Source organism: Zalophus californianus, chromosome 11, assembly GCF_009762305.2.
Source record: "Zalophus californianus isolate mZalCal1 chromosome 11, mZalCal1.pri.v2, whole genome shotgun sequence".
In the NCBI taxonomy this organism is placed as follows: domain Eukaryota; kingdom Metazoa; phylum Chordata; class Mammalia; order Carnivora; family Otariidae; genus Zalophus; species Zalophus californianus.
Genome location: NC_045605.1, coordinates 31,949,932 through 31,977,199, shown reverse-complemented (window position 1 = coordinate 31,977,199; position 27,268 = coordinate 31,949,932). Strand labels below are relative to the sequence as shown.

General features: G+C 36.4%; 1 protein-coding gene across 2 annotated transcripts in view; it reads left to right on the top strand.

The window, feature by feature from the left end:
- Window positions 1–27,268, top strand: part of ARHGAP42 (Rho GTPase activating protein 42) — a 307,182-nt gene that overhangs the window by 207,224 nt on the left and 72,690 nt on the right. For both annotated transcript variants that reach the window (XM_035723017.1, XM_027580564.2), the window contains exons 5-6: window positions 5,181–5,282; window positions 20,746–20,856. In XM_035723017.1, the coding sequence (XP_035578910.1) occupies window positions 5,181–5,282; window positions 20,746–20,856 (213 nt within the window). The remainder of the gene's footprint in view (window positions 1–5,180; window positions 5,283–20,745; window positions 20,857–27,268) is intronic.

Below are 27,268 nucleotides of genomic sequence, written 5' to 3'. Positions count from 1 at the left end.
TATCTATTTTTTTTTAATCATTCCAGTTTGTAGAAGTTATTCATAAAGGCAAATATGAAACCCTTGGCCCTTATGAGTCTGTTCACCTGGTAGTGCTAGTGGTGGGGTAATTGGAAATGTGGAAGATGCGGTGAATTATAGTGTTACAGCTACCCAGAAAGGAGACTGATGGAATGTCTATGTTTCAGCAGATTGAAAAGGAAAGACTTGGTGGGCAGTGGTTACGGAGACTGGGAATGGTTGGGTTCAGTAACCTAAGGACGGACACTGCTGCGTAAGCTATACTAAGATTCTCAATAACCTGGGTTTCTGGTTACCAGAAATTTCTTGGACCTTAGGAAACGCCCACACGGCATGTGATTGGAATATCCTAGTGTCTGGCACTTTGGGACTTAGAGATGGTTGATTTCACCCTGGTCTGCCATTCTAAACAGTGAATAAATGCAACCATCAGAGGAACAAGACGTGTAGCCAAGATTGGTAGTCAGGGCTATAACTTATCCTCTCAATGCCTAGCACAGTTCCAGTTTATAAGAATTCTGCATATTTTTTATTAAAAATTTAGCTATTCATTTTAATTATTGTTTCTACTGCTATGTATTCACTTGAAGGATTTTTTTCAAAATATACACAAACTGCATATTAGCTAATGGGTATACTAACACAATGACATAAATAGTTGTATGGGAAATTTCACAGTATCTTTGTTGGTAATGATAACATTGAAATAGTCTTCAATTCCTAAATATGTGGTCTTTTTTTTTTTGAGAGACAAAGAGTGAGCATGGTGGGGGAGGGGCAGAGGGAGAGAGAAAGAATCTTAAGCAGGCTCCATGCCCAGTGTGGAGCCCGACGCAGGGCTTGATCTCACACCCTGAGATCATTACCTGAGCTGAAATCAAGAGTCGGATGCTTACCTAAGACACCTAGGTGCCCCATGTGCTCCATTTTTTAAAAAGAAATATAGAAAATATTATTTCACTTTTTTTATTTTTATTTATTTAATTTTTTTAAAGATTTTATTTATTTGACAGAGAGAGAAACAGCGAGAGAGGGAACACAGGCAGGGGGAGTGGGAGAGGGAGAAGCAGGCTTCCCGTCGAGCAGGGAGCCCGATGTGGGGCTCAATCCCAGGACCCTGGGATCATGACCTGAGCCGAAGGCAGACGTTTAACGACTGAGCCCCCCAAGTGCCCCTCACTTTTTATTTTTAATAATTTATATCATGGCAACTTTATTATAAAGGTTGCTGACAATTGTTTAAACAAAACTTTGCAGTGGTCTTCTACAGAAAAAAATGCAGTTAGATAACATTTTGAGAATTTCTATTTGTGATTTTCTGAATGTTGTGGTACAGTCTGTTCTTTATCTTTGGTACCCTCTTGTGGTCAGTGGAAGGGTTTGGTTTGGCCTTCTTTTAACAATTATGTAAAATTTCATGTTTTTTTATCTGCATGGTAGACCTATAGTTTTTATAATTATTTGACTTGTTTTTACTATATACAAATTTGGAGTAAAATTGACGCTTGGAGTTTCCCTCCCATTCCTTACTACTTTACTGTGTAAAGTGAGGGTGTGACACAACCACAGTTGCTAATCTTAGAAGCTAAGATATAATATGACCTCTGTGCTTAGAACAAATGTAGTGTCATTTAGAAAGTGAATTGATTGCAGACCCAGAACTTATCTTACACTTTTGCCAGCTAAAATTGGGTTTGAGGAATAATTTGCTATTTTGGATGATCTTCTTTAAAATTTTATAATACATATACTCACATACATACAAACATCACACATATATACATACATATATATGACTTCATTTTAAATGATTACCTAGTTCAAATGTCCTTAACTGGATTTACAGAAAATGTAACACTATAATGTAGTCTCCTTTTTTTGAATCATTCTGTGACAATAAGACAGGAATCATGTACAGCATTTAGTAAAGATTCATGGGTTATTTTTCCCTTCCATCTGCAGCATTTGTTTTAGAACAGATTCTTAGCTTGATACCCAGAACATGTAACACAAAAGATAAGAGGTAGCTGTATAGTGCTAAGTTAGTAAGTCCAAATGAGACTTGGCTTACATGAAGAGTATATCATAGCTTTTGGGACAGATGTGAATTTCAAGGAGAAATGCTCTTTGTTTTCAAGAACATGCTTCCCCACATTATAGTTGTCCTTCATGTGGCCTACTCAGCTCTTTAATTTTATGCTGGATCTGAGTGTGTTTTTGTTTTCTACATCACTGGAATCTTTGAGTCGATCTTTTTTGCTGGCCTGGTGATGTGAAGCACCAGGGTTTGAATAAGAGTCCAGGAAGTGCTCTGGGGATGATTTTTTTGTATTGCCAGGAATGCTGACATGTTGGCACTGAATTAATGTTTCCAAAAATGCCATCAAACACTGCCTGAAAACAAAGATACTAGTGTTGTCTCCACAGCTGTGTTCTCTTCGCCTTTAACCAGTTTCTTCTATGGATAGCAAGAAATTTTAAGTCCCCTAGAATAAGATGAAAGTGAGTGAGTTTTGTGTACTATATTATAATGCGACTGGTTGCCCCCCCCCCCCCCCCCCCAGTATTTGTGCACATGGGGTTGAGTTAAGCTATTTGTGTGGAATTGTCCCTGGTATCATGGATATTGTTGTTTGTTTGTTTGTTTGTTTTTAAGCAAATGGAATATCTCTGAGGGACTGTGGTGCCCAGTGTAATAAGAGGAAGTATTTCACTTTTTCATTAAATATTTATTGAGCACTCTGTCAAATATTCAGTTTTATAGAGGATAGGGTACAAACATAAACTTCTCTGCTACAGTGTCACCACTGAGCAAATGGTGAAATGTTCGCCCGGGTATCTTGTTACAGTGGTGGAGAGGACAAGGTCCTCCCATCCTGAACTTTGGACTTCTGTGCTTCCTTTTGGGTCTACCACTCCACATTTTGTAATGTGAGTTTCTCAGTAGACTTTTTTTTTTTTAATGTGAATGCCACTCTTTATTTTTTTATTGTTTTTCTTCTAGTAGGACCGCATTTTCTCCTTATGTAATGAAAATCCTTTGGAGATTTTGGCTTTTCTCATTTATAGGTCTAGTAGTTTAATTTAAAATTTTTGCAGTACAGTCCTACTTGCTCTTCCCATTCAATGTAATTTTATCAGTTAACTTTTTTAAAGTTCCATATTTGGAACTAGATCATGGTGGGTTAAAAACATCAGAGGTGCCAGTGGATTGAAATAGAATTACTTGGATCTGTTCATCTCAATCTGACAACCTCAGATAATGGGAAAGACAGGCCAGAGTCCTGCTTGTCTTTTCCCTTCTCCTTTCCTCCCCTTCTCCTCCTGTCCCTCTATAAAATTATCCATCTATTTTTTAAAAAGATTTTATTTATTTATTTGAGAGAGAGAGAGAGACGGGGGAAGGTCAGAGGGAGAAGCAGGCTCCCTGCTGATGCAAGACTCAATCCAGGGACTCCAGGATCATGTCCTGAGCTGAAGTCAGTCACTTAACCAACTGAGCCACCCAGGTGCCCTATCCATCTATTTTCTTAAAATTTTTCTATTGATGGACAGCACAATGTCACATTAATTTCAGGTGTGCAACCTAGTGATTTGACAACTGTATACATTATGCTATGCTCACCACAAATGTAGCCACCATCTGTCACCATACAGCAGTGTTATAGGACCATTGACTATATACCTACGCTGTACCTTTCATCCCTGTGACTTAATTTATTCCATAACTGGAAGCCTATTATCTCCGACTCCCCCAGAGTATGGCATACTTCATGATTAGCCATACTAATCTTCTTTGTATTGTTCCAGTTTTAGTATGTACTGCTGTTAAATGAGCACATATCTATCTCTAATTTTTTATTAAACTCTTTCAAATACTTAAGCAAATAATGAAATAAAGCATTATACGTAATAATCATAGAGCTTGTTAAAAATAATAATTCCTGAATCTCTGGATGGAGGAAATAGGAATCTACCTTTTGAATAGGCTTAAAAATACTTGACTCTCATTAAAGTGGTCCAGGCATTGCACATCCAGAAACAATGAAATAAAAGCAAGTAAGAGTGCTTCTTTGGCCAGTGTGAAATTCATGAGTTTGATTGCCTAATATTTATTTCATATGGACTCATAAATGGAAAAAAAAACTTACCTGGTTTGGGGGCGCCTGGGTGGCGCCGTCGGTTGAGCATCCAACTCTTGGTTTTTGCTCAAGTCGTGATCTCAGGGGTCATGAGATCAAGCCCTGTGTCAGTCTCTGTGCTCAGTGTGGAGTCTACTTGAGATTTTTCTCCCTCTGCCTCTGCCCCTCCCACGTGTTCTGTCTCTCTCAAACAAATAAAATCTTAAAAAAAAACAAAAAAAAACCTTACCTGGTGGATAACATATTTATAGTTGGTGAAGATTATATGCCCAGGCAGGTCTTATCTCCTTTAGGATTTTATTCCATTTGCATCTGTATAAGATTGTGCCACAGGATGAAAGGTAAAGTTGTCCTCCTCTTCCACAAAAGGCCAGCCTAGTTACAGTTTTCCCTATAAAACAACGCAATTTTAGGGATGAGCAAAGGTCAGCTATTACAGTCATGGTGAGTTATGATAAAGATGCTGCTAATCCTTTTGGTTTGACTTTGAAACATCTTATTTAATTATTTCATGCTACCAGTTTTTAGAAGTCCGTTTTCCCCCATCAAGAATGAAGTGTTTGAAATATCAGGTACCTTTTTGTAGCTGGGAAATAATGATTTCTTGAAAAGAGTCTGTGTGAGCAATTCTCTAAACTGGTCATATATTAACTCATCGACACCACCAGAAAGCATAAATGAGACATTTTCTCTTGGTCCTATCTCATACTTACTAGATCAGAATCTCCTGTTGAGAATCAATTATAAAGTTCTCAGAGGGATTCTACTGTAGCCAGCTTGCCTCCCTCCATACTGTAGTTCCACGAACTTTGAGAATATTTGAGTACGTTTGAATACATATTTGAATACATATTCAAATGACTTGTTTCACATCCTTTTTCCTACTCTGCCAAATTTTGTACATAGTTGGAGCTCACTAAATCTTTATTAAATTTTTGTATTGGATGTTTGAGGGGAATGTTAAAAAATCAGTTTTATTCTCGAATTAGAATATTTTGTTGTTTTGTCACCTCCTAGGATGGAAAGAAGAAGTTTGACAAGGAGAGTGAAAAGTACTATTCTATTCTTGATAAACATTTAAATTTGTCTGCAAAGAAAAAGGAATCTCATTTGCAAGAGGTAAGCTTTTTCACTTAAAATGTGAACAGGACATTAGCATTAAGTCATGTGAAGTCCAAATTTCCAAAGGTCGTAGTATCTCAGAATCTGCTACTCTATAATAAAATAATGATAATAAGAGTTAATTGAGTACTTAAAATGGACAGACACTGTGCAATTCACATGCTTTATGACCCTTAATATTAACACTTCCAAGTAAAAGATTAGTTATTTCCTTCAATGATGAGAAAGAATGAGATAAGATGTTTTTTCTCTTTTTTTCTTATTGGGTATATTTTCAATGGCAGGACCTACCACATTGATGGAATAGCTTTTTCCAATATCTGCTTTTAAGGTGTTGCTTTTGCAGTAGGGGGAAAACAGATACACAATTACACATTTTAAAATCTCTATTTTATATCAGTTTTCTTAAAAAACAAGTCAACAGAAATATTTTAACCTCTATGCATTTAAGCAACCCATTTCTTCTTTTTTCTGAAATATTTATTCTCACTGGTAGTTTTTGAGTATAACTAATAAAATTGAGTAGTCCTTTTACTAAGGCATAATACAGTTCCAGTACAGTGATGAGATACATTTAAAAGAAATATTGGACCCTCTTGCCATTATCATCTTAGCAGCATAAAATCTCGAAGCACAATGCATGGACACTGAACCCAGCACAGTTCACCAGTGGCTCCTTACTGTTCTCCAGACCTTTGCAGGGATCCTATACCACGCCAAGTCCATTCCAGTCTCTTCTTCCTCTTCTGTCTCTACTTCTAGGTATCGCAGTTGAGTACCTCTTTCAAATGCCTCCTCTTAATTTTCTAGCAAAGCCACAAACCTTACTGAACTGCTTATCAACCTGGTTCTCTGCTCTCCTTCTTCCTTTTCTTATTTGCCTTACCTCCACATTTACTCACCAGGCACACTTGACAAGTTGGAGTCTGGATGCAGTGAACTGGAGTCAAAAGGCTTAGGAGGGTTATTTTTACTTCTGTTTCCTTTTTCCTGTACTCTTATGTTCTCATTGAGGGAACTGAATTTCTTCATTTAAAAACATTTTTTTTAAAGTTTAATATTGGGAATATTTGTTACTTAAACATGTTCATTATAACTAATATCTTGTTATTAGCTCCTAATATTGAAATATGATATATTAATATACAACTTGTGCTGCGGGAGAGATTTTCTGGCTAAATTGAAAGGGACAAAAAAGCTGTCATTTAGAAAAGTCATATTTTGAATTTTCATAGACATATCTAATCTTATGAAGTACTATGTTGTAACAATATTATGTTCACATGTTCCAAACTTCTTAAATGCTCATGTACCTCTTTGAGCATTATACTACAAACCTAGGAGAGAATGAATTGTATAGATACAGTCATGTGAAGAAAGGCTCGCCTAATTATCACCAGTACACCACTATCTGCCATGCCAAGGGCTATGGCCAGGTGCCATTTTAAAATTTCACTGCCTCTAAAGCAATGGTGCTTTTTAGGGTCTCTAAAGGGTTATATTTTCTTCAGATTCTTGGTGAGTGTGAGAGGCCACACTTAGACATTGCTTAATTTTAAAATCTTCTAGAGGCTATACTTCAGTTTTCCCTGACAACCTAACTCTATATTTAATATTAGCTTGTTAGTGGCCCTCAATCGCTTAGGCTGTGGTAGAAGAGAGTATCTGTTCTGGTTCTGTATTTAGTTGGAGCCTGGAAAAACCTATAATATGATTAGCAGCATCCTCTGCTTGCCCCACCACACACACATACATGCATGCATGCATGCATGCACATACTTCTTTTCCAGGAGCCATAGCCCACAATAGAACACAAATTGTGCCAGAGCAGCTCCTCAGAGCACATAATGTAGACGAGGAAAAAAATGTGCCTTTTTTTTTCCCCCTCTGCCCTTCCAGGAATCAAACCTGTTGTAGGGGATGCTGCCATACTTGTGTTTAATTCTGTAAGCCCTGTTCCTTTCCAGAGCAGCTCTGGTACTTCTGTCAGCACCAAGCTTATTATTTTCAGAAAGACTACTCTGTGCCTTCTCACCTGCACAGCTGACTCTTCATTGCCTTGTTCATAGAAAATAAGTGGTTGCCCGTTTTCAGGACTGAATTAGGGGTCAGCTCATGTTGATAAAGCTACAAGGCTATCAGTTAGATGGATCATTGGAGTAAGCAGAATTAGAAACAGACTTGTTAAGATTGTAGACTTTATAGTGAATGAAAATAAGTAATATTTGATGTGTAGTTGGATAATTTCTAAGTATGAAATAAGAGAAAAAAATCATAAGGGAAATGTAGAAAGACCAGAATGCATCAAAATAATCTTTATTTCAAAATATATTAAGTTAAAAGGTAAATGTTAGGGAATTTGTACAACATATGACACAGGATTACTATCTCTTATATACAAGTTTGCAAATCAGTGTGAAAAAGTCTTCAGTGCAAAAATATGAAGTAAGAATTGAAAAAAGCAGAAAATGGAGGGGAAGATGGGGGGGCAGAATAGGAGGACCCTAGGCTTGCCTCATCCCATGCATCAACGAGATAGCTATCAAATTATGCTAAATACCCAGAATTTGACCCAAAGACTTGCAGAACAAACTCCACAACTAAAGGTAGAGAAGAGGCCACATCAAAGAAGGTAGGAAGTGCAGAGACACAGTTTGGGAAAAAAAATGGATCATGGCCATTGTGGTTGGGGTAGAGGGGTGCCATGGTCACAGAGAAGGGCAAGAGACAGGCTAACACATGGGGGGAGCACACTGGAAAAACAAATCCCCATAGAAATTGGCTTGGAAATCAAGAGAAGCTGAATTTTGAATTTCATAAGTTCCGGTAACCAATAGGGCTTAAAGCCTGGAGTTCTTTTTTTTTTTTTTTTTAAAGATTTTATTTATTTATTTGACAGAGAGAGACACAGCTAGAGAGGGAACACAAGCAGGGGGAGTGGGAGAGGGAGAAGCAGGCTTCCCGTCGAGCAGGGAGCCCGATGCAGGGCTCGATCCCAGGACCCTGAGATCATGACCTGAGCCAAAGGCAGACACTTAATGACTGAGCCACCCAGGCGCCCCTAAAGCCTGGAGTTCTAAAGCTAGGTCAGTAGGCTTGGCTGAGGGAGAGCCTGGAGGCATTGGGATTGCTCTTGGAGAGAAGGCAGGGCAAACAGCTTGTTGACAGTGCAGAAACAGTGATCTGAAAAGCACCTGGGGCACCCACTGAAGAGGTTATTTGCTCATCTCAGAATATGTGCCAACAAGGCAGCATTCACAAAGAAACCCCTCCAGGAACAAAGGAACTGGCAAGCGCCATTTCCCTCCCCTGGGCTTTGGCATAAGCACAGGGCCACATGTGGGAACCACTGCACAGCAGACACTACCTACCTTGCTTACCCAAGCCCTGTGTGCCCCCCTCCCACTCCAGTGGAACCACCCTTCCCAGTTATGCTTGCCATGGTCCCAGAATGGCAGGCCCCCACCTGCAGAAGGTCAGCCAAAATCCCTGCCAACCCTCATCTCCAGTTGCAGGAGTTTTGGGGAGACTAGGTTTTGGTGGCAGTGGCAGTATGTCTCATTTCACATGCAGACCAAGAGCACACCTAGTTGAAAGGCACCACATTCAGGCCAGGGACCAAACACTTTCCAGAACAGGCAAAGAGAGCATCTGCTGATGACTGGCCTGAAGGATAAAACAGCCAGGACACAACAGCAGAGCATGTGCAGTACACATTGGAGACACTCCCAGAAGTGCCAGACCCTGGGAAATAGGGGACACTACAAGTATAGGACACTACAGGACCTCTTCTTTATGAGGCCATTACCCTCAAGAACAGGAGATGTAACTGACTTTCCTAACACAGGCTCAGAAACTTAGACAAAATGAGAAGACAGAAGAATTTGTCCCAAATGAAAGAATAGGACAAGGCCATGGCCAGAGATCTAAGTGAAACAGGGATCAGTAACATGGCTGACAGAGAATTTAAAGTAACGATCATAAAGATACTCACTGGAATTGGGAAAGGAGTGGAAGGCATCGGTGAGACCCTTAACACAGAGATAAGAAATAACATAGCAGAGATAAAGGCCTCACTAAACAAAATGAAAAACACACTTCAGCAGGATGGAAGAAGCAGAGGAACAAATTAATGACCTAGATGTCAGAGTAATGGAAAGTAATCAAGTGATTACTACAAAAAAGAGAAAAAAGAATTATGCAAAATGAGAATAGAGTTAGGGAACTTAGTGACTCCATCAAACATAATAATAATATTATGGAAGTCACAGAAGAGAGAAAAAAGGAGTCAGAAAATTTATTCAAAGTAATGATAGCTAAAAATTTCCCTGTCTGGGAAAGAAACAGATACCCAGATCCAGGAGGCACAGAGAACCCCCAACAAAGTCAACAAAAGCAGATCCACACGAAGACATATTGTGATAAAAATGGCAAACACAGTGATTAAAAAAAATAAATTCAAAGAAGCAAGACAAAAGACAATTACATACAAGGGAAAACCCCCTGATTAAGGCTAATCATTGGATTTTTCAACAGAAACTTTCCAAGCCGGAAGGGAGTGGCATCATACATTCACAGTGCTACATGGGAAAAATGTGCAGCCAAGAAAACTAACCAGCAAGGCTATCAGTCAGAATAGAAGGAGTGATAAGAGTTTCCCAGACAAATAAAAACCAAAGGAGTTTGTGATCAATAAACCAGTCCTGCAAGAAATATTGAAGGGGGGGGGGGACTCTTTGAATGGAAAGGAAAAACCATAAGTGGGAGTATGAAGGAAGGAAACAAAACACAGTAAAAATGAATATTTTTTGTAAAGTATCAGTCAAGGACCCACAAAATAAAAGGTTGTAAAACATGACACCATATACCTAAAACATGGGGAGGAGAGGAGTAAAGAACGGGTTCATCTTAATACAGACTGCTATGTGCGGAAGATGTTATATACAAGCCTAGTGGTAAGCACAAATCAAAAGCCACTAATACAAATGCAAGGAATAAAGAGAAAGAAATCCAAATATATCGCTAAAGAAAACCAGCAAACCATGAAAGAGAGAAAGACAAAGGATCAGAGAAAATCTTCAGAAAAAACAACAGAACGGGTAATAGAATGGCAATAAATACATATCTATAAATAATTACTTTGAATGTAAATGGACTAAATGCACACTATCAAAAGACATTGTGACAGAATGGATAAAAAAGCAAGACCCATCAATATGCTGCCTATAAGAGACTCATTTTACACCTAAAGACACCTGCAGATTGAAAGTGAGGGGATGAAGAAACATCTATGATGCAAATGGATATCAAAAGAAAGCAAACTGAGGGTTGCTGGAGTGGTGGGGGGTGGGAGGGATGGGGTGGCTGGGTGAATAGACACTGGGGGGGGATGTGCTATGGTGAGCGCTGTGAATTGTGTAAGACTGTTGAATCACATAACTGTACCTCTGAAACAAATAATACATTATATGTTAAAAAAAAAGTAGGAAGGGAGAAATGAAGGGGCAGAAATCGGAGGGGGAGATGAACCATGAAAGACTATGGACTCTGAGAAACAAACTGAGGGTTCTAGAGGGAAGGGGGTTGGGGGGATGGGTTAGCCTGGTGATGGGTATTAAAGAGGACACGTATTGAATGGAGCCCTGGGTGTTATACGCAAACAATGAATCATGGAACACTTCATCAAAAACTAATGATGCAATGTATGGTGATTAACATAGCATAATAAAATGAAAAAAAAAGAAAAGAAAAATAAGCTTGCCAAGTTAAAAAAAAGAAAGATTCTTAAAGATCAAGATTCAGGGGAAGTTAAGGTGAAGAGAATAGACTCGAATGTCTTTCATCTTTATATACCCAACACCTGCTTCATGGTAGGCAGCCAGTAAATGATGTCTGAATAAACCTAAGAATGAAAGAGTTAGCCCATTCTTGATTTTCATTCCCTGTCATCTGAGAGTCTCCCTTTATGCAGTGACAAATTTAAGCCCCAAATGTAGTTCTTTTCTAAAATGCCTCATTGGGTAGAGAATGAGAAACATCTCATATCATGTTTAGTGTTTGCCGATGGGTTAATTCACACCTCCCAAGTAATCAGGCATTGTTTACATAAATAAATAAATTAATTAATTGATGGATTATCTGACCATCTAAGATGGTCCTGAGTTCACATCTCTTGGATCCTTACTCTAGCTTCTAATATGGCTGGCTATAAAACAATAACCTAAGCTTTGTAGATTACATATCCCAGAGGTCATTAATGGATAATGCTCCCTCTCTTATTTGATAAGAAATCAGATCTCTGAAATCATTCATGAGATATAATTCACTACAGATGAGGTTTCTCCACTTTGGTACAAAGTGTTTTTGGTCCTGACACTACATTTTGGAAATATTAAAATGAAAACAACAACAACAAAAAAAGAAAGCTGGTGTAGCAATACTTACATTGGGACAAAGTAAATGTTAAAACAAATAGTGTAACAAGAGACAAAGAAAGATACTCTATAATAATAAAGGGGACAATCCAACAAGAACATATAACAATTGTAAATAATTATGCACCCAACATGGGAGCACCCAAATACATAAAATGGTTAATAACAAACATAAAGGAACTAATTGATGATAATACAATAATAGTAGGGGACTTTAACACCCACTTACATCAAAATACAAATCATCTAAACAGAAAATCAACAAAGGAACAATGGCTTTGAATGACACACTGGAGCAGATGGATTTCACAGATACATTCAGAACATTCCATCCTAAAACATCAGAATGCACATTCTTTTCAAGTGCACATGCAACACTCTCCAGGATAGATCACATATTAGGCTATAAAACATGCCTCAACAAATTAAAAAAGGTTGAATTCTTACCATGCATCTTTTCTGACCACAACACTATGAAACGAGAAATCAACCACAGAAAAAATTTGGAAAGACCACCCATGCATGGGGGTTAAATAACATGCTACTAAACAGTGAATGAGTTAACCAAGAAATCAAACAAGAAATTTAAAAGTACATGGAAACAAACAAAAAACAAGAAAACACAATGCTTCAAAACTTTGGGGTTGAAGCAAAAAGCGGTTCTAAGAGGGAAGTTGTAGCAATACAGGTCTACCTGAAGAAGTAAGAAAAACCCCAGATAAACAACCGAACATTACAGCTAAAGGAGCGAGCAAAAGAACAATAGACAAAATGAACAGAAAGAAGGAAATAATAAAAATTAGATCCGAAATAAATGATTTAGAAACTTAAAAAAATAAAAACAAAGCACTAGAACAGATCGATGAAACCAGGAGATAGTTCTTTAAAAAAAATCAATAAAATTGATAAACCTCTAGCCAGACTTATCAAGAAAAAAACAGAATCACAAATGAGAGAGGAGAGGTAACAACTGATATCACAGAATACAAACAATAATGAGAGAATATTATGAAAAACTATGTGCTAACAAATTGGACAACCTGGAAGAAATGGATAAATTCCTAGCAACATATAACCTACCAAAATTGAACCAGGAAGAAATAGAAAATTTGAACAGATTGATAACCAGCAAACAGATTGAATCAGTAATCAAAAAATTTGCAAAGCCAAAAGTCTAGTATCAGATAGCTTCACAGGCAAATTCTACCAAACATTTAAATAAGAGTTAATAACTATTCTCAAACTATTCCAAAAAATAGAAAAGGAAGGAAAACTTCCAAATTCATTCTAGGAGGCCAGCATTACCCTGATACCAAAACCAGATAAAGACACCACACACAAAAAAAGAGAACTACAGGCCATTATCTCTGAGAAACATAGATGCAGAAATCCTCAACAAAATACTAGCAAACAGAAGCCATACATTAAAAAATCATTAACCACAACTGAATGGGATTTATTCCCAGGATGCAGCGCTGATCCAGCATTCACAAATCAATGTGATACATCACATCAATAAGAGAAAGGATGAGAACCATATGATCATTTCAACAGATGCAGAAAAATCATTTGACATAGTACAACACCCATTCATGATAAAAACCTCAACAAAGTAGGTTTAGAGGGAAGATACCTCAACATAATAAAGGCCATATATGAAAAATCCACAGCAAATGGGAAAAACTGAGAGATTTTCCTCTAAGATCAGGAACAAGACAAGGATGTCCACTCATTCAACATAGTAGTGGAAGTCCTAGCCAGAACAATCAGACAACAAAAAGAAATAAAAAACATCCAAATTGGTAAGGAAGAAGTAAAACTTTTACTATTTGCAGATGACATGATACTTTATATAGAAAACCTGAAAGACTCCTAGAACTGATAAATTCGATAAAGTCACAGGATACAAAATTAATGTACAGAAATCTGTTGCATTTTTATACACCAATAATGAAGCAGCAGAAAGAAATTAACAGTCTCATTTACAATTGTACCAAATATAGTAAGATACCTAGGAATTAACCTAACCAAAGAGATGAAAGACCTGTATTCTAAGAACTAAAAACACTGATGAAAGAAATTGAAGATGATAGAAATGCAAAGACATTCTATACTCATGAACTGGAAGAACAAATATTGTTAACATTCTAAACTACCCAAAGCAATCTACACATTCAGTGCAGTCCCTATTAGGATACCAACAGCATTTTTCACAGAAAATAATAGAGCAAATAATCCTAAAATTTGTATGGAAGCATGAAAGACCCTGAATAGCCAAAGTAATTTTGAAAAAGGAAACAAAAGCTTGAAGGTATCACAATTCCAGACTTTAAGTTGTACTACAAAGCTGTAGTAATCAAAACAGGATGGTACTGGTGCTAAAACAGACACATAGATAAATGGAACAAAATAGAAAACCTAGAAATAAACCCACAGTTATATGGCCATTTAATCTTTGACAAAGGAGGAGAGAATGTCCAATGGGAAAAAAGACGGTCTCTTTAACAAATGGTGCTGGGAAAACTGGACAGCAACATGCAAAAGAATGAAACTGGACCACTTTCTTACACTGTACACAAAAATAAATTCAAAATGGATTAAAGACCTAAATATGAGGCCTGAAACCATAAAAATCCTAGAAGAGAACATCAGTAGTAATTTCTCTGACTTTGGCTGTAACATTTTTCTAGATGTCTCCTAAGGCAAGAGAAATGAAAGCAAAAATAGACTATTTTGGATTACATCAAAAATAAAAAGTTTCTGCACAGCAAAGGAAACAACCAACAAAACTAAAGGCAACCTATGGAATGGGAGAAGAAGTTTGCAAATGGCATATCTGATAGTGTTAGTATCCAAAAAATATAAAGAACTGTAAAACTCAGCACCCATAAAACTCAGCACCCAAAAACCAAATAATCCAATTAAAAAATGGGCAGAAGACACGAACAGACATTTTTCCAAAGAAAACATACAGATGGCCAAAAGAAACATGAAAAGATGCACATCATCACTTATCATGAGGGATATGCAAATCAAAACTACAATGTGATATCACCTCAACCCTGTCAGAATGGCTAAAATCAAAAATAGGAAAAACAAGTGTTGGTGAGGATATGGAGACAAAGGAACTCTTCTGCATTGTTAGTGGGAATGCAAACTGATGTGGCCACTGTGGAAACATGGATGGAGGTTCTTCAAAAAGTTAAAAATAAAACTACCTTATGATCCAGTAATCAGGCTACTGATTTATCCAAAGAAAACAAAAACACTAACTCAAAGGAATACATGCACCCTTTGTTTATTGCAGAATTATTTACAATAACCAAGATATGGAAGCAACCCAAGTGTCCATCGACTGATGAAAGGATAAAGAAGTGGTGTGTGTGTGTGTGTGTGTGTAATGGAATACTATTCAGTCATAAAAAAGAATGAAATCTTGCCATTTGCACCAATGTGGAGAGAGGTAGGGAGTATAATACTAAGTGAAATAATTCAGTCAGAGAAAGACAAATACAATATGATTTCATTCATATTTGGAATTTAAGAAACACAGTATATATGGAAGTGTTGAATCACTATCGTAAACTGTATGTTAACTGGAAATAAATACAAACCTTAAAAAGGAAACAAAGACCAAAGGTGAAAAAGAGAGAGAGAGAGACCAAGATTCAAACTCTTAACTATAGAGATGGCTACCACAGGGGAGGTGAGTGGGAGGATGGGTTAGATAGATGGTGGGGATCAAAGAGTGCACTTGTTTGATGAGCACTGGGTGACGTGTGGAATTTTTGAACCACTGTATTTTACACCTGAAACTAGTGTAACACTATATGTTAACTGTAATTAAAATTTTAAAAATTTTAAAAAGGATATTTCATCAAAGAAGAAATATAAACCTTAATAGGTATTTTAAGTTTCTTTTTTTATATAAATATTTTAAGTTTCAGTATCACATGTATTAAGAAAACATTGCAATTTAGTAATTGCAGCAGGATATAATTATAACTTATGAGAAAGCTAGTGAAGGTATGCGAAACTGAGTACACTTTTGCTTTTCTAGTGGGAACATAAACTCAGTCAATCCTGAGGTAAATTTGGCAACTTACTTCAACAAAGTTTAAGTGTGCAAGATAATTGAAATGATTTATGTTGGCCAGAATTTACTTAGGAGGACTTATCAGTCATGAGCAAAACAATAAATTTTATAAATATGTTGATGCAAGAGTTATTCACAGTGTAAAAATTTAGAAACGTCTGAAATGGCACAAATGAATGATTGGAGTAAGTATACCGATATAGCTTGATGGAAATGGAATGCAATATGGCTGTAAAAAGTTCTATTTCCAAATTATTTAAAGACATTGAAAAATATTCATTACATAAAGTGGGGGAAAAAATAGAGTTTAAACCAGAATGTGCAGTATTATTCATGTTTATTTATGTTTGTGTATGTTACATATCAAAATATTAACAGTAGGATTATAATTCTTATTTTTACATTTATGTTTTAATAATGGATAATGAGTAAGCTTACAATAATGAATATATTTTTCTTTTATAATCTGGAAAAAAAGGAGAAAAAGAGTTTCTTAAGAGAAATTCAGATTTTGGTTTTCCACATATCACTGAATAGTCTTTCAACAGGTTCCTCTTATCCCCACCTTCTAAATCCGTTAGATTCTATCTTTATACCTCTATTGTTATAGTGTATGTGTCCCTGAAATCTCTTCTGTACTCTCTGTAGCATCTTAATGAATGTCTCCTGGGTCATGATTTCTTCATAACCTACCACCTGCACTACCTGCTGCTGGTTCCCAGGACTTCAGGCTATCAATTCTTAGGGACCTTGTGATATTTCCCATCATGATTTTCTCAAATTTGCTCCTACTTCTCATTTCTTTAATTCTCTGTTAATGCTGGTATTATTTCTTGTTATCAAAATTATCTTTTAACTTTTTCTCCCCCCTTGCTTCTCACACCCACATCTTTCAATTTCTCTTTCTTACTGGGGTATATAAACACCTTTACCCCTATCAAATAAGTGGTCTTTTATCATTACATGCACTCAGCCCTGCCTTTTAATCAATATATTCTACACTGTCCTCACTTTAATCTTCTTGAAATGCTGCTTTGGCAAATCAACATCTTCCTCAAGCTTTTGTCCTGTCCATATGATGAAGTTTACTCTCATCCTATCTTATGCCTTAACTCTCATTTCTTATTATTCCAAACCACGCAATCTACTGAAACATAACTTTTCTTGACACTATTCCCTCTTTCAAACTCCTCTCTTTTTTATCTCCACCTACTCTAAACCTCTTCATTTTTCAGAGTCCAGCTTAAATTCTTTCTGCTCTGGAGGTGATTTGACAAATACCACATGAAGCTTTTTCCTTAAGTTGATGTAGGTAGCTTATTGTAGTTGGGGAAGAATTTATATATCTGCAGAACAATATGGTTTTCTTAAGAAATTAACTTGTTTTTTTTTGAGCAGGATGACTTTACTGTCCCCCTTGTCTTGTAAACAGCGGTTTATACATATTGTTCTGGCATAAATATTCCTAATGCTCCCGCGCAGTTTTAAAAGTTGGGATGATAAAGTACATGGTTATCCTACTTACCCAGTACAAAATACATAGCAACAGTTGCTAGTGGATATATGAGCAAGTGCCTTCTAGCGAACCACACGCTTTGAGCTTAAATACTAAACGGAGTCATCTTAAATAAAAGAAAGCCTTTCCAAATCTTGTACTGGAAAGTAATTAAGCTGTAGTGTTCCTTAAGCTCTGTACATTCTGGATGACTTTTCAAAGCCGTTTTGGTATATTGAATATAGTTGTTTATTTTATTTTAAAGATTTTATTTATTTGTTAGAGCGTGGGCGAGAGAGAGTGAGCAAGGGTACAAGCAGGGGGAGCTGCAGGCAGAGGGAGAAGCAGGCTCCCTGCTGAGCAAGGAGCCTGATGAGGGACTCGATCCCAGGGCACTGGGATCATGACCTGAGCCGAAGGCAGACGCTTAACCGACTGAGCCACCCAGGTGTCCCTTGAATATAGTTGTTTAGATTGGAGATGATGGAAAACATCTATTACTGGCAAACGGTAAAAACAATTATTTTCTTTTATACCTCTTTGTGCCCCTACTCCCCGTCTTTTGATGACATGAGATTGTGCATGACAATAAGTTTCTGAGGAAATTACTTAATACTCTTAGGTCAGGGGACCCCACACTACTCCTAAGTTTGGTGATTTGCTAGGAGGACTCACTACTATGATTAATTATAGAAAAGATATAAAGAAAAATCAGCAGAAGCGTATAGAATGAAAACTGGGGGAAAGCAGGCACAAACCTCCAAGAGTCCTCTCCCAGCGGAGACAGATAGAATATGCTTAATTCCCCCAGCCATAAGTTGTGACAACACATGTAAAATGTTGTCTATTAGAAGCTCACTATAGACCAAGTGCCCACAGTTTTTATAGGGGGCTGGTCACATAAGTACTCTCTGCTTGTTATATCCTTAAATTCCAGACTCCCAGAAGGAAAACAGGCATTCAGAATAAATCATATTGTTGGCGCGATTTAGGCACAGTGAGCTACTCTTACCTGTTAGGGTGGTAGGTACCCTCCTGAAATCCACATTCCCAGATGCCAGCAAGGACCAGCCTTGTAAACAGGCCTTTCAGTTGAGCATTCATGACTGCTGTGCTTAACTCTTTTTCACAGCTTTGTTGACCACAAATAGCCATCTTATGCTGTAAAAGTGTCTCAACATTTTAGTTTGTTCCTATGTGCTTGTCTATACAATCACTGTCATTTTTTAAAATAATTTTTATTGTTATGTTAATCACCATACATTACATCATTAGTTTTTGATGTAGTGTTCCATGATTCATTGTTTGTGCATAACACCCGGTGACTGTCATTATTTTTTAAAGTAAAGAAAAGCTTCAGAGGTAACTCGTGGCATAGAATGTTATCTTTGAAATTGAAATATTCTCACATCCTTTACACCCAGTGTTGTGCTGGAGCTTTCTTTTGGAGAGCTGATTTTCTAACTTCCACATTCAGTGATACTAGGTTTGTGGTTTGGAACTGGCTATTTTGGGAATATTTACACCACAGAAACCAGCATATACTGCAAATCAGGCATTCCCACCAGAGACCCAGTTGTTAAACATTGATTAGCATACCACCACGATACCTCCTTACCATTCATTCTGTAAATACTGTGTTCTTCTAAACAGTGATAAGAAGAAAGTATAACGATTTATGTGGAATGCTGATTTTGTTGGTATATATATCCTAAACTATTTTCTAGGAGCTGAGAAGCTTCTGGTCCAAATTTTCTACCTGATTTATATTTTCTTTTGTATATTAGTTTGGAAAGTTGGAATTCTCAACTTTAAAAATCTCTACTGAGGTGCTAATAATATTGGGTTATTTTTATTTGTATAAATAAATTTATAGTAAATAAATAATTATTACTAAAGGTGTTTCAAATGAAATTTTAATATGCTATGATGTTCAAGCCAGCAAACCTAATTTTATCTTTTTTAAAGATTTTATATGTGAAACTGTCATTGTAAAATGGTTCCAAAGCATTTTCTATTCCCAAATTATTGTTGGTGGATACTTAGTACTCCAGAGAGCCCATTCTTTTCTTTTCATCTGCTTTTAGTAACCTCAGCTGGCAGTGAAGAGTATAAAACTGAGAAAGAAAAGTAAAATCATGATTCTCTACTAAATCAAGATTGGTTTTATTTATTTATTTATTTATTTATTTATTTATTTATTTATTTAAGTTAATCACCATACATTACATCATTTGTTTTTGATGTAGTGTTCCATGATTCATTGTTTGTTCATAACACCCAGTGCTCCACGCAGAACGTGCCCTCTTTAATACCCATCACCAGGCTAACCCAACCTCCCACCCTCCTCCCCTCTAGAACCCTCAGCTGGTTTTTCAGAGTCCATCGTCTCTCATGGTTCGTCTCCCCTCCGATTCCCCCCTTCACTCTTCCCTTCCTGCTATCTTCTTTTTTTTTTTTCTTAACATATATTGCTTTATTTGTTTCAGAGGTACAGGTCTGTGATTCAACAGTCTTACACAATTCACAGCACTCACCATAGCACATACCCTTCCCAATGTCTTATCACCCAGCCACCCCATCCCTCCCACCCCCCACCAATCCAGCAACATCAATTTTAAAGAGGACATCAGAAGACGATAGTGGGCATGGAGGAGAGGCAACATCAAAAAAAAGGGGGGGTAGAATTATCTCAATAACACTTTCCCACACTTTATCAATAGAACCTTATTGCAGTTATGCATAATAAATGTGCATAACATTGATAGAACATGATTCATAGGCTAGAACCATTGAATTTTTTTGGGGGGGTGGTTCTGCTACCAGTATTCTCTTTCTAAGACTTCACCTAATGATGAGACTCTACTGAATAGTTTCAAATGATTCTCCCTCAGTTAAAATCCAAATTTGTTACAAAGTATCCAAGATTTTTTAAAGTGTGATGCCAACCTTGTTTCGCCCTTTTGTGCTCTACTTTTTTACTCTGTAGCCAAACTCTGTCAGTGTCTTTCATGCCTCTTTACTTTTTCATGGGAGTGACTGTTTTTTTATCTTTCACTATTTACTGCCAGTTGTTCATCTTAGGATTTAACACATACCATCACCATTTTCTTCTTGAATTTAGTTTCTTTTTCTTTGATCCCATAGATTTCTGTATATTTATATGCCTTCTTTATAATTTTTATGGTGAATGTTGTATGCTTACTCTCCCTCCCATCTTCACACTCCATATCATATAAACTCTGGTGAGCAAGGACTGTGTTTTCCTCATCTCTGTATATTCAAAACATAATAATAATTGCTATATTAAAACTTTTTGTAGAACTTAATTTTTAATAAAGATTTTGGAGTAGAACAGGATTTGAGTCCTTTCTCTACATAGAACCCATCAATAATTACTCTTTGTGTCATGAGTTGCCTTTTTTTTACTCTTAGGCAGATACACAGATTGACCGAGAACATCAGAATTTTTATGAAGCATCACTAGAATATGTCTTTAAAATTCAAGAGGTTCAAGAAAAAAAGAAGTTTGAATTTGTTGAGCCGGTAAGTGTCAGTTTCCTTACAAAATAGTAGTTACAACACATCCTATGAAAACTAAATTTGTAATGTTTTTCTGTTAAAAATTGTGATTTTTTTTAAAAACAAAAGGGAAGGAAAGTGTAGAGGAGGGTAAATAGGTAGAGTATAGGACACTATTAGGGCAGTGGACCTATCCTATATGACACTGTAATAGTGAATACATTTGTCAAAACTACAGAATGTACAATGAAAAGGGTAAACCCTAATGTACAATATGGAGGTTAGTTAATAATGTATCAATATTAGGTTATCATTTGTAACAAATGGTACCCCACTAATGCAAGATGTTAATAATGGGGGAAATTGTGTGTCATGGAGATTGGAGGATTATATATGAGAGCCCTTTATATCTTCTATTCAATATTTATATAAACCTAAAAATGCTCTTAAAAATTGTTTATGAATGGAAAAATTAAAAAAAAATTAAAAGGGTTTACATTATATATACCTAAGTAAATACAGCTCACCACTAAAGCAACCCATTTCTTTAGGTGAAAGGAGAAAACATAAGGTTATATTTCTCCCTTTGTTTCCTTCCACTTTTTTGCAAGGCTGGGATCTGCCTGACTTACCTATGAAGTCATTTATTTTCTTAAGTTAGTGTAAAAAGTAATGGATTCCCTAATGTAAATTGCATTACAGGAGAGAGCAGGTGGCTGGTCTTTATAAGCTTTCTTCATTTTCTTAGCATTTTTCCCCAAGTACTACTATAATAAGTTACAGTATTGCCTGAGTAGGCATCTTCATAATGCATCATCTGTGATGAATCAAAGTAAGTATATAAGTCAAGATAATCTTTTGTTAATATATAATGTTCAATTCCCATGAGATGAAAAGATAACAATAGTTAAATACATAGATAATCTAAAAGATGATTTAATCCATATTTTTCTATGTCAGTTGTTAAAAAATCTGTTTATAATAAATAAAATACCTGTTTCTATTTTATTTTTTTATTTTTTTAAAGATTTTATTCATTTATTTGACAGAGAGAGACATAGCAAGAGAGGGAACACAAGCAGGGGGCATAGGAGAGGGAGAAGCGGGCTTCCCCGCAGAGCAGGGAGCCCGATGTGAGGCTCGATCCCAGGACCCTGGGATCATGATGTGAGCTGAAGGCAGACGCTTAACGACTGAGCCACCCAGGCACCCCTACCTATTTCTGTTTTAGTGGAGATGTTGGGGAGAAGGAAAAAGAAGACATGTTTTAATATATATTTGATGAAATTCATTTCTTGATGGAAACCCATCAATGATTCCCTAAGAATGGTGGGAAACAGGCAAAGACTGGGAAGAGTTCTAGTCCCTGCCTGGCTCCCAGCCACTTCTGCTTCACTTCTCCCTCCAGCTGAAGCAACCTGACTCTTTCCTATAAACTGGGCACTTGGCAAGTCTAACGCTTCAGCTAGACAAATTTAAGGAACTGGAGACCACAGTGCAGGCTTAGGGATTTAATTTTTACCTTTTATTTGGGATAACAGTCTTAACTACAAGTTCTGTTTGCCAAACAGCTAAGCCCTTAAATTCCTTAGAATGAGTTAATAGTCTCTTAGTTAGTTGATGTTTGGGGATCTCATTAAATTTTATATGAGTTAGGGGGTCTTCTGAAACTTATCTGTGGCTCATTGAGAACTAGGCACCCCTAACAACCCCCAGTCTAGGAAGATGACCAGTACTTAAAATTCCTTTCCCCTTCTCATTGACAAAGTCCTGCCTCTGAATCCTACCATGGTTTTTTGAAGCCTCTCTACTTGCTGACAAACTTCCTCCTTAGAACCTGTTTCTTAGGATTTCTGAATTTTAGCTCTTCTTGACATTAAACTTGTGGTGTATGCCCATTATATCTGATGGTATTTTTTCATACTTCTTTCTTACCTGCTCCCATTCCTTTCAGATACTATGTTCATCTGCTATGTTGTTTTTCTTCCTTGTACCTGGAATGACCCTTTCACACCTGTAATACCACCCCTCTCTCTCTCTGTCCCCTGGGGAATGACGGGTCTGGAGAGGGACATGTGGGTAGTCTATTATACCCTGTTAATGCCTCTTTTATAGTGTATCCTGTCTGGGAACAGTGAACTAGACCGTTCTGTCAGATGACATCATATATATAAGGAGAAAACTGTAAAATTGTTTGCTTATAGGTGACTGATGGAATGATAAGAATTTGTGAATTCCTTTGGTAATACATGTAGAGAGGTGGAAACTGCTTCAGTTGTAATGTGTTTTCTTCCTTCCCTCTACCATATCCCAAACTGGGATGGTCTGATAAATCTGTAGTACATGCCTTTTTTGTGACATCACAATCAAAACTGATGTTAAATTTGTCCTTCTTCCAAAATATTTTCTTGGCTGCTATATTTTTCTTACTGGAATGTCTGGCCAAACCAAAATAGTGCTATCAGTTTAGTCTTGTTCTCATTTCTAGCCACACAGCTTCATCCACGGGGTTCTATTTAATTTCCTTTGCAGTAATGAGAAGAATGGGAATGGAAACAATGAAACATGGCCATGCTGCTCTTTAGGTTATATATTTACAAATTAATTTTGAGTAATTTTTTTTAAATTTCAAAAATAAAGTTCCCAGGAGGTATAAACATAAAAAAAAATTAGGAAAACTTTAATGTTTTTACCCTTTTTGTTCTACAGAAAATCTAATTCCTGTTGCATTATTGTTTCATATTGCAGAAATCTAGCAGTCTAGTTTTGGCCCTAAAGCAAAATGCCCCAAGGATGGGATCTATCTTCTATAGATTGTAAGATATAGAGTAGAATAGAAACTATAAGTAGGGAATGATAGTTGGCACTAAATATCCTAAAGTAAGAATGTTGATATATTTGAGATAATTTTACATTGTTTCAATTAATGTCAAGATCTTACTACTTGCCTTAAAATTTCTACAGAATATTCAGGAGGTACAATAGTACACCTATCTTATCCATAGGTATATGTTCCAAGAGGGGATGCCTGAAACCAACTTGTCCTGCCCCTATATATACTGTGTTTTTTTTTCTGTACATTCATATGTACCTATGATAAAGTTTAATTTATAAATCAGGCACAGTAAAAGATTAACAGTAATAACTGTGATAAAATGATTATAATAACATACTATAATAAAAGTTATATGAATGTGGTCTCTCTCTCAAAATATCTTACTGTACTCACCCTTCTTGTGATGTGAGATGATAAAATGCCTATATGACGAGATGAAGTGAGGTGAATGATGTAGGCATTATCAATATATTGTTATTGTTAGGCTGCTGTTGGCCCAATATGTCAGAAGGAAGATGATCTGCTTTCACGTCATGGTTGACTGTGGGTAACTGAACCACAGAAAGCAAAACCTTGGGTAAGAGGATATTACTATATTAGAAATAAATATTCCTACAGTGTCATTTCACGGAAAAGCCAGTTCTAATACATAGAAGAATGGGGGACATTTGTATTTTTTTTATAAAACTATATAATTGTTTTTAAAAGATACAGAAAATCAGCTTTTTTAAACTCAGTTCTCCATTAGATATATAATTTTAATGGCCTTCCTCCCATTGATCATATCTTATATAGAAAGTGATTGTAGTTAACTGATCTCTAGACCTTCACTATCCAGTATGATAGCAGCTACCCACGTATGGCTGTTGAGCACTCAAAATGATAGTCTAGATTAAGATGGGCTGTAAATGTAAAACACATCCTAGATTGCAAAGTTTTGGTACAAAAAAGTATGTAAAATATCTCAAAACCTTTTTTATATTGCTTAAACACTGAAATGGTAATATTTTAGATAAATCGTGTTAAGTAAAATGTTAAATTTCACTTGCTTTAATTTTTTTTATGTGGCTCCTAGAAAATTTAAAATTTCACATTGGTTTGCATTTATTCACATTATATTTCTGTCAAACAGGGCTAGACTTCATCCTTTCAGATTTGCCAACAAGGTATATGAGTTCAGGTCTAGAATGGGAGGAAAAGATCAGAGAGGGAAAAACTCCATCTCCTGACTCTTGATCCGGTGACTTCTCAGAGTTGCTTGGAGCTTATGAAAGTTTTGAGAGGTTAGAAGAAAAAGCTTCATGAACAGCTTACCTAAGAGAGTTGAGCCCTGTGTATTTGAAATATATTATGGTACATGAAAGTTTGTGGCTCAGAACCAAAGAAAGTTTTTATGGCTTAACTCCCTCACGGTTCATTCAGCTGCAGTTTGCGTATCTTTAGATTACATCCTCTTGCATACTTAGCTGGAACTAATGTTTTGTGAGCAACCACTGTGTCATGTGTTTTCTCTGTGTTATCTCACATGGCCCATTTGCTTTATTATTAGGTAGTTGTTATTTGTCCAGATGAGGAAGTTAAGTCACAGGAAGATTGTTAGTTGCTTGAGATCACAAACGTAAGGAGAGGGAGACCCAGGAATCCAGACCCCAAAGCTGAAGTCCTGTATAGTACCGTGTACTGTCTCAGTGGCCACCTCATTATAACAATTAGTCCTTCCTTGATACTTGCTCTGACCAAATAAAATGGATGATTACAGAAAATTGTATTGTAAAGTCATTTTAATTCCTTAAAATTAGAGGAAAATATGAGGTTGACCTTTATTTTAGTAAAGGTGCTTGAATCAGTGCACCTATCTTTCCGTTTATTCATTCTTCCATCCTTTTTTTAATCATCCTTTTTAAAAAATTGTCCCCTCCCCACCCAGGCTGCAGTTGACATACCACTTTTTGTGTAGTGACAGACAAGTATAATGCCTGAGAGGTAGTAAGATAGAATTGGCTCTAGTCTTATAGCTGTACAAATCTGGCTTGGTTTTCAAACTCTGTGTTCCTTAGGTTTTTATCTATAAATTGGGAGAAAAAATTGTAGTTCCCAGGATTGTGGTGAGGCTCATCCAATGCACGTAACACACAGCAAGTGCCTGGTGCATCATTAGCATCAGTAAGATATCAGCTAATATTGAGCTCTCACATTGACTGTTAGCATTAGATATAAAAACAGTATTGATGAATTGTGGCTTCAAAGCCAGATATAACTGTTTCAGAAACACATTTTTAATTTTAACATGCTTTAAAATATACATCTAAATACTGTAACAGCTCAGGCCCTGATCCCAGGGTCCTGGTATCAGGCCCCGCATTGGGCTCCCTGCTCCACGGGAAGCCTGATTCTCCCTCTCCCACTCTCCCTGTTTGTGTTCCCTCTCTTGCTGTGTCTATCTCTGTCAAATAAATAAAAATATTTAAAGAAATAAATACTGTAAGAGCATGTTCTTTATTAGAGTATTCTTTTTAGACTTCATTTTAGTCTTTTGTATTATGTTTAAAATTAATATGAAAAATGAAAATAAACCATTATATGTAAACTAAAACATACTGTTTTTGACACTCTACCCTTAGTCTGTTAAGTTTAATTTTAAATCTTTTGCTAAGGAAAATTTCATTTAATCTGCTTAATATGCATTAGCTTTTTAGCTTATTATATCATGAAGCATATTAGAAAATACTTTTTGGGTTGTCTAAAGTTTGAATAATTTTGAGACTCAATAAACTTGCTAAGTTAAAGTCAGGTCTTGAAAGTTAAACGTTTTGTGTTCTTTCTCAGTTTGATTCATTAGCTTTAATATAGAAGATTTAATTTAGGATAAGTTAAAGTGAGCAAATAAGACAATGTCATTTTTTTCCCCAAAACTCTGTAGGACTAAAGGCTAAATTTCTATCCTACTGAAAACCTAAATACAGTCATTCTATAAAAATGAAACAATAAAGTTGTCCTCAGATCATACATCTTAAAATCTGTTTTGGTCCTTGGATTTAGTTCTAGCTACTGTTACTGAAAATCTGAAATTTGCAAAAGCAATTAGATAGTGAATAGAATTTCGGGAAAGTAAGAAAAATTCATTGCATTGGTTTGGTTGACTCGTCCCCTTGTACTTTGTGTTAGAAATCAGTCATGTAAAAACCTTATCTAAATGTAGCTTCTGTTGGACTTTATTTTATTTTATTTTATTTTTATAGTTTCAAGGTTTTATTTAAATTGTAGTTAGTCGACATACAGTGCAATACTAGTTTCAGGTGCAGAACCCACTGATCCATCACCCCACACAATACCCAGTGCCTACCACCACAACACCCAACACCCATCCAACCCATCCCCACCCCCAGCAACTCTCAGTTTATTCTCTATAGTTAAGTGTCTGTTTAATGATTTGCCTCTCTCTTTTTTTGTTCACCCTATGTTCATTTGTTTCTTAAATTCCACATATAAGTGAAATCATATTTCTCTTATTTTGCTTAGCAAAATGCTCTCTAGCTCTGTCCACGTCTTTGCAAATGGCAAGAGTTCATTCTTTCTGATGGCTGATGAATATATATGCGC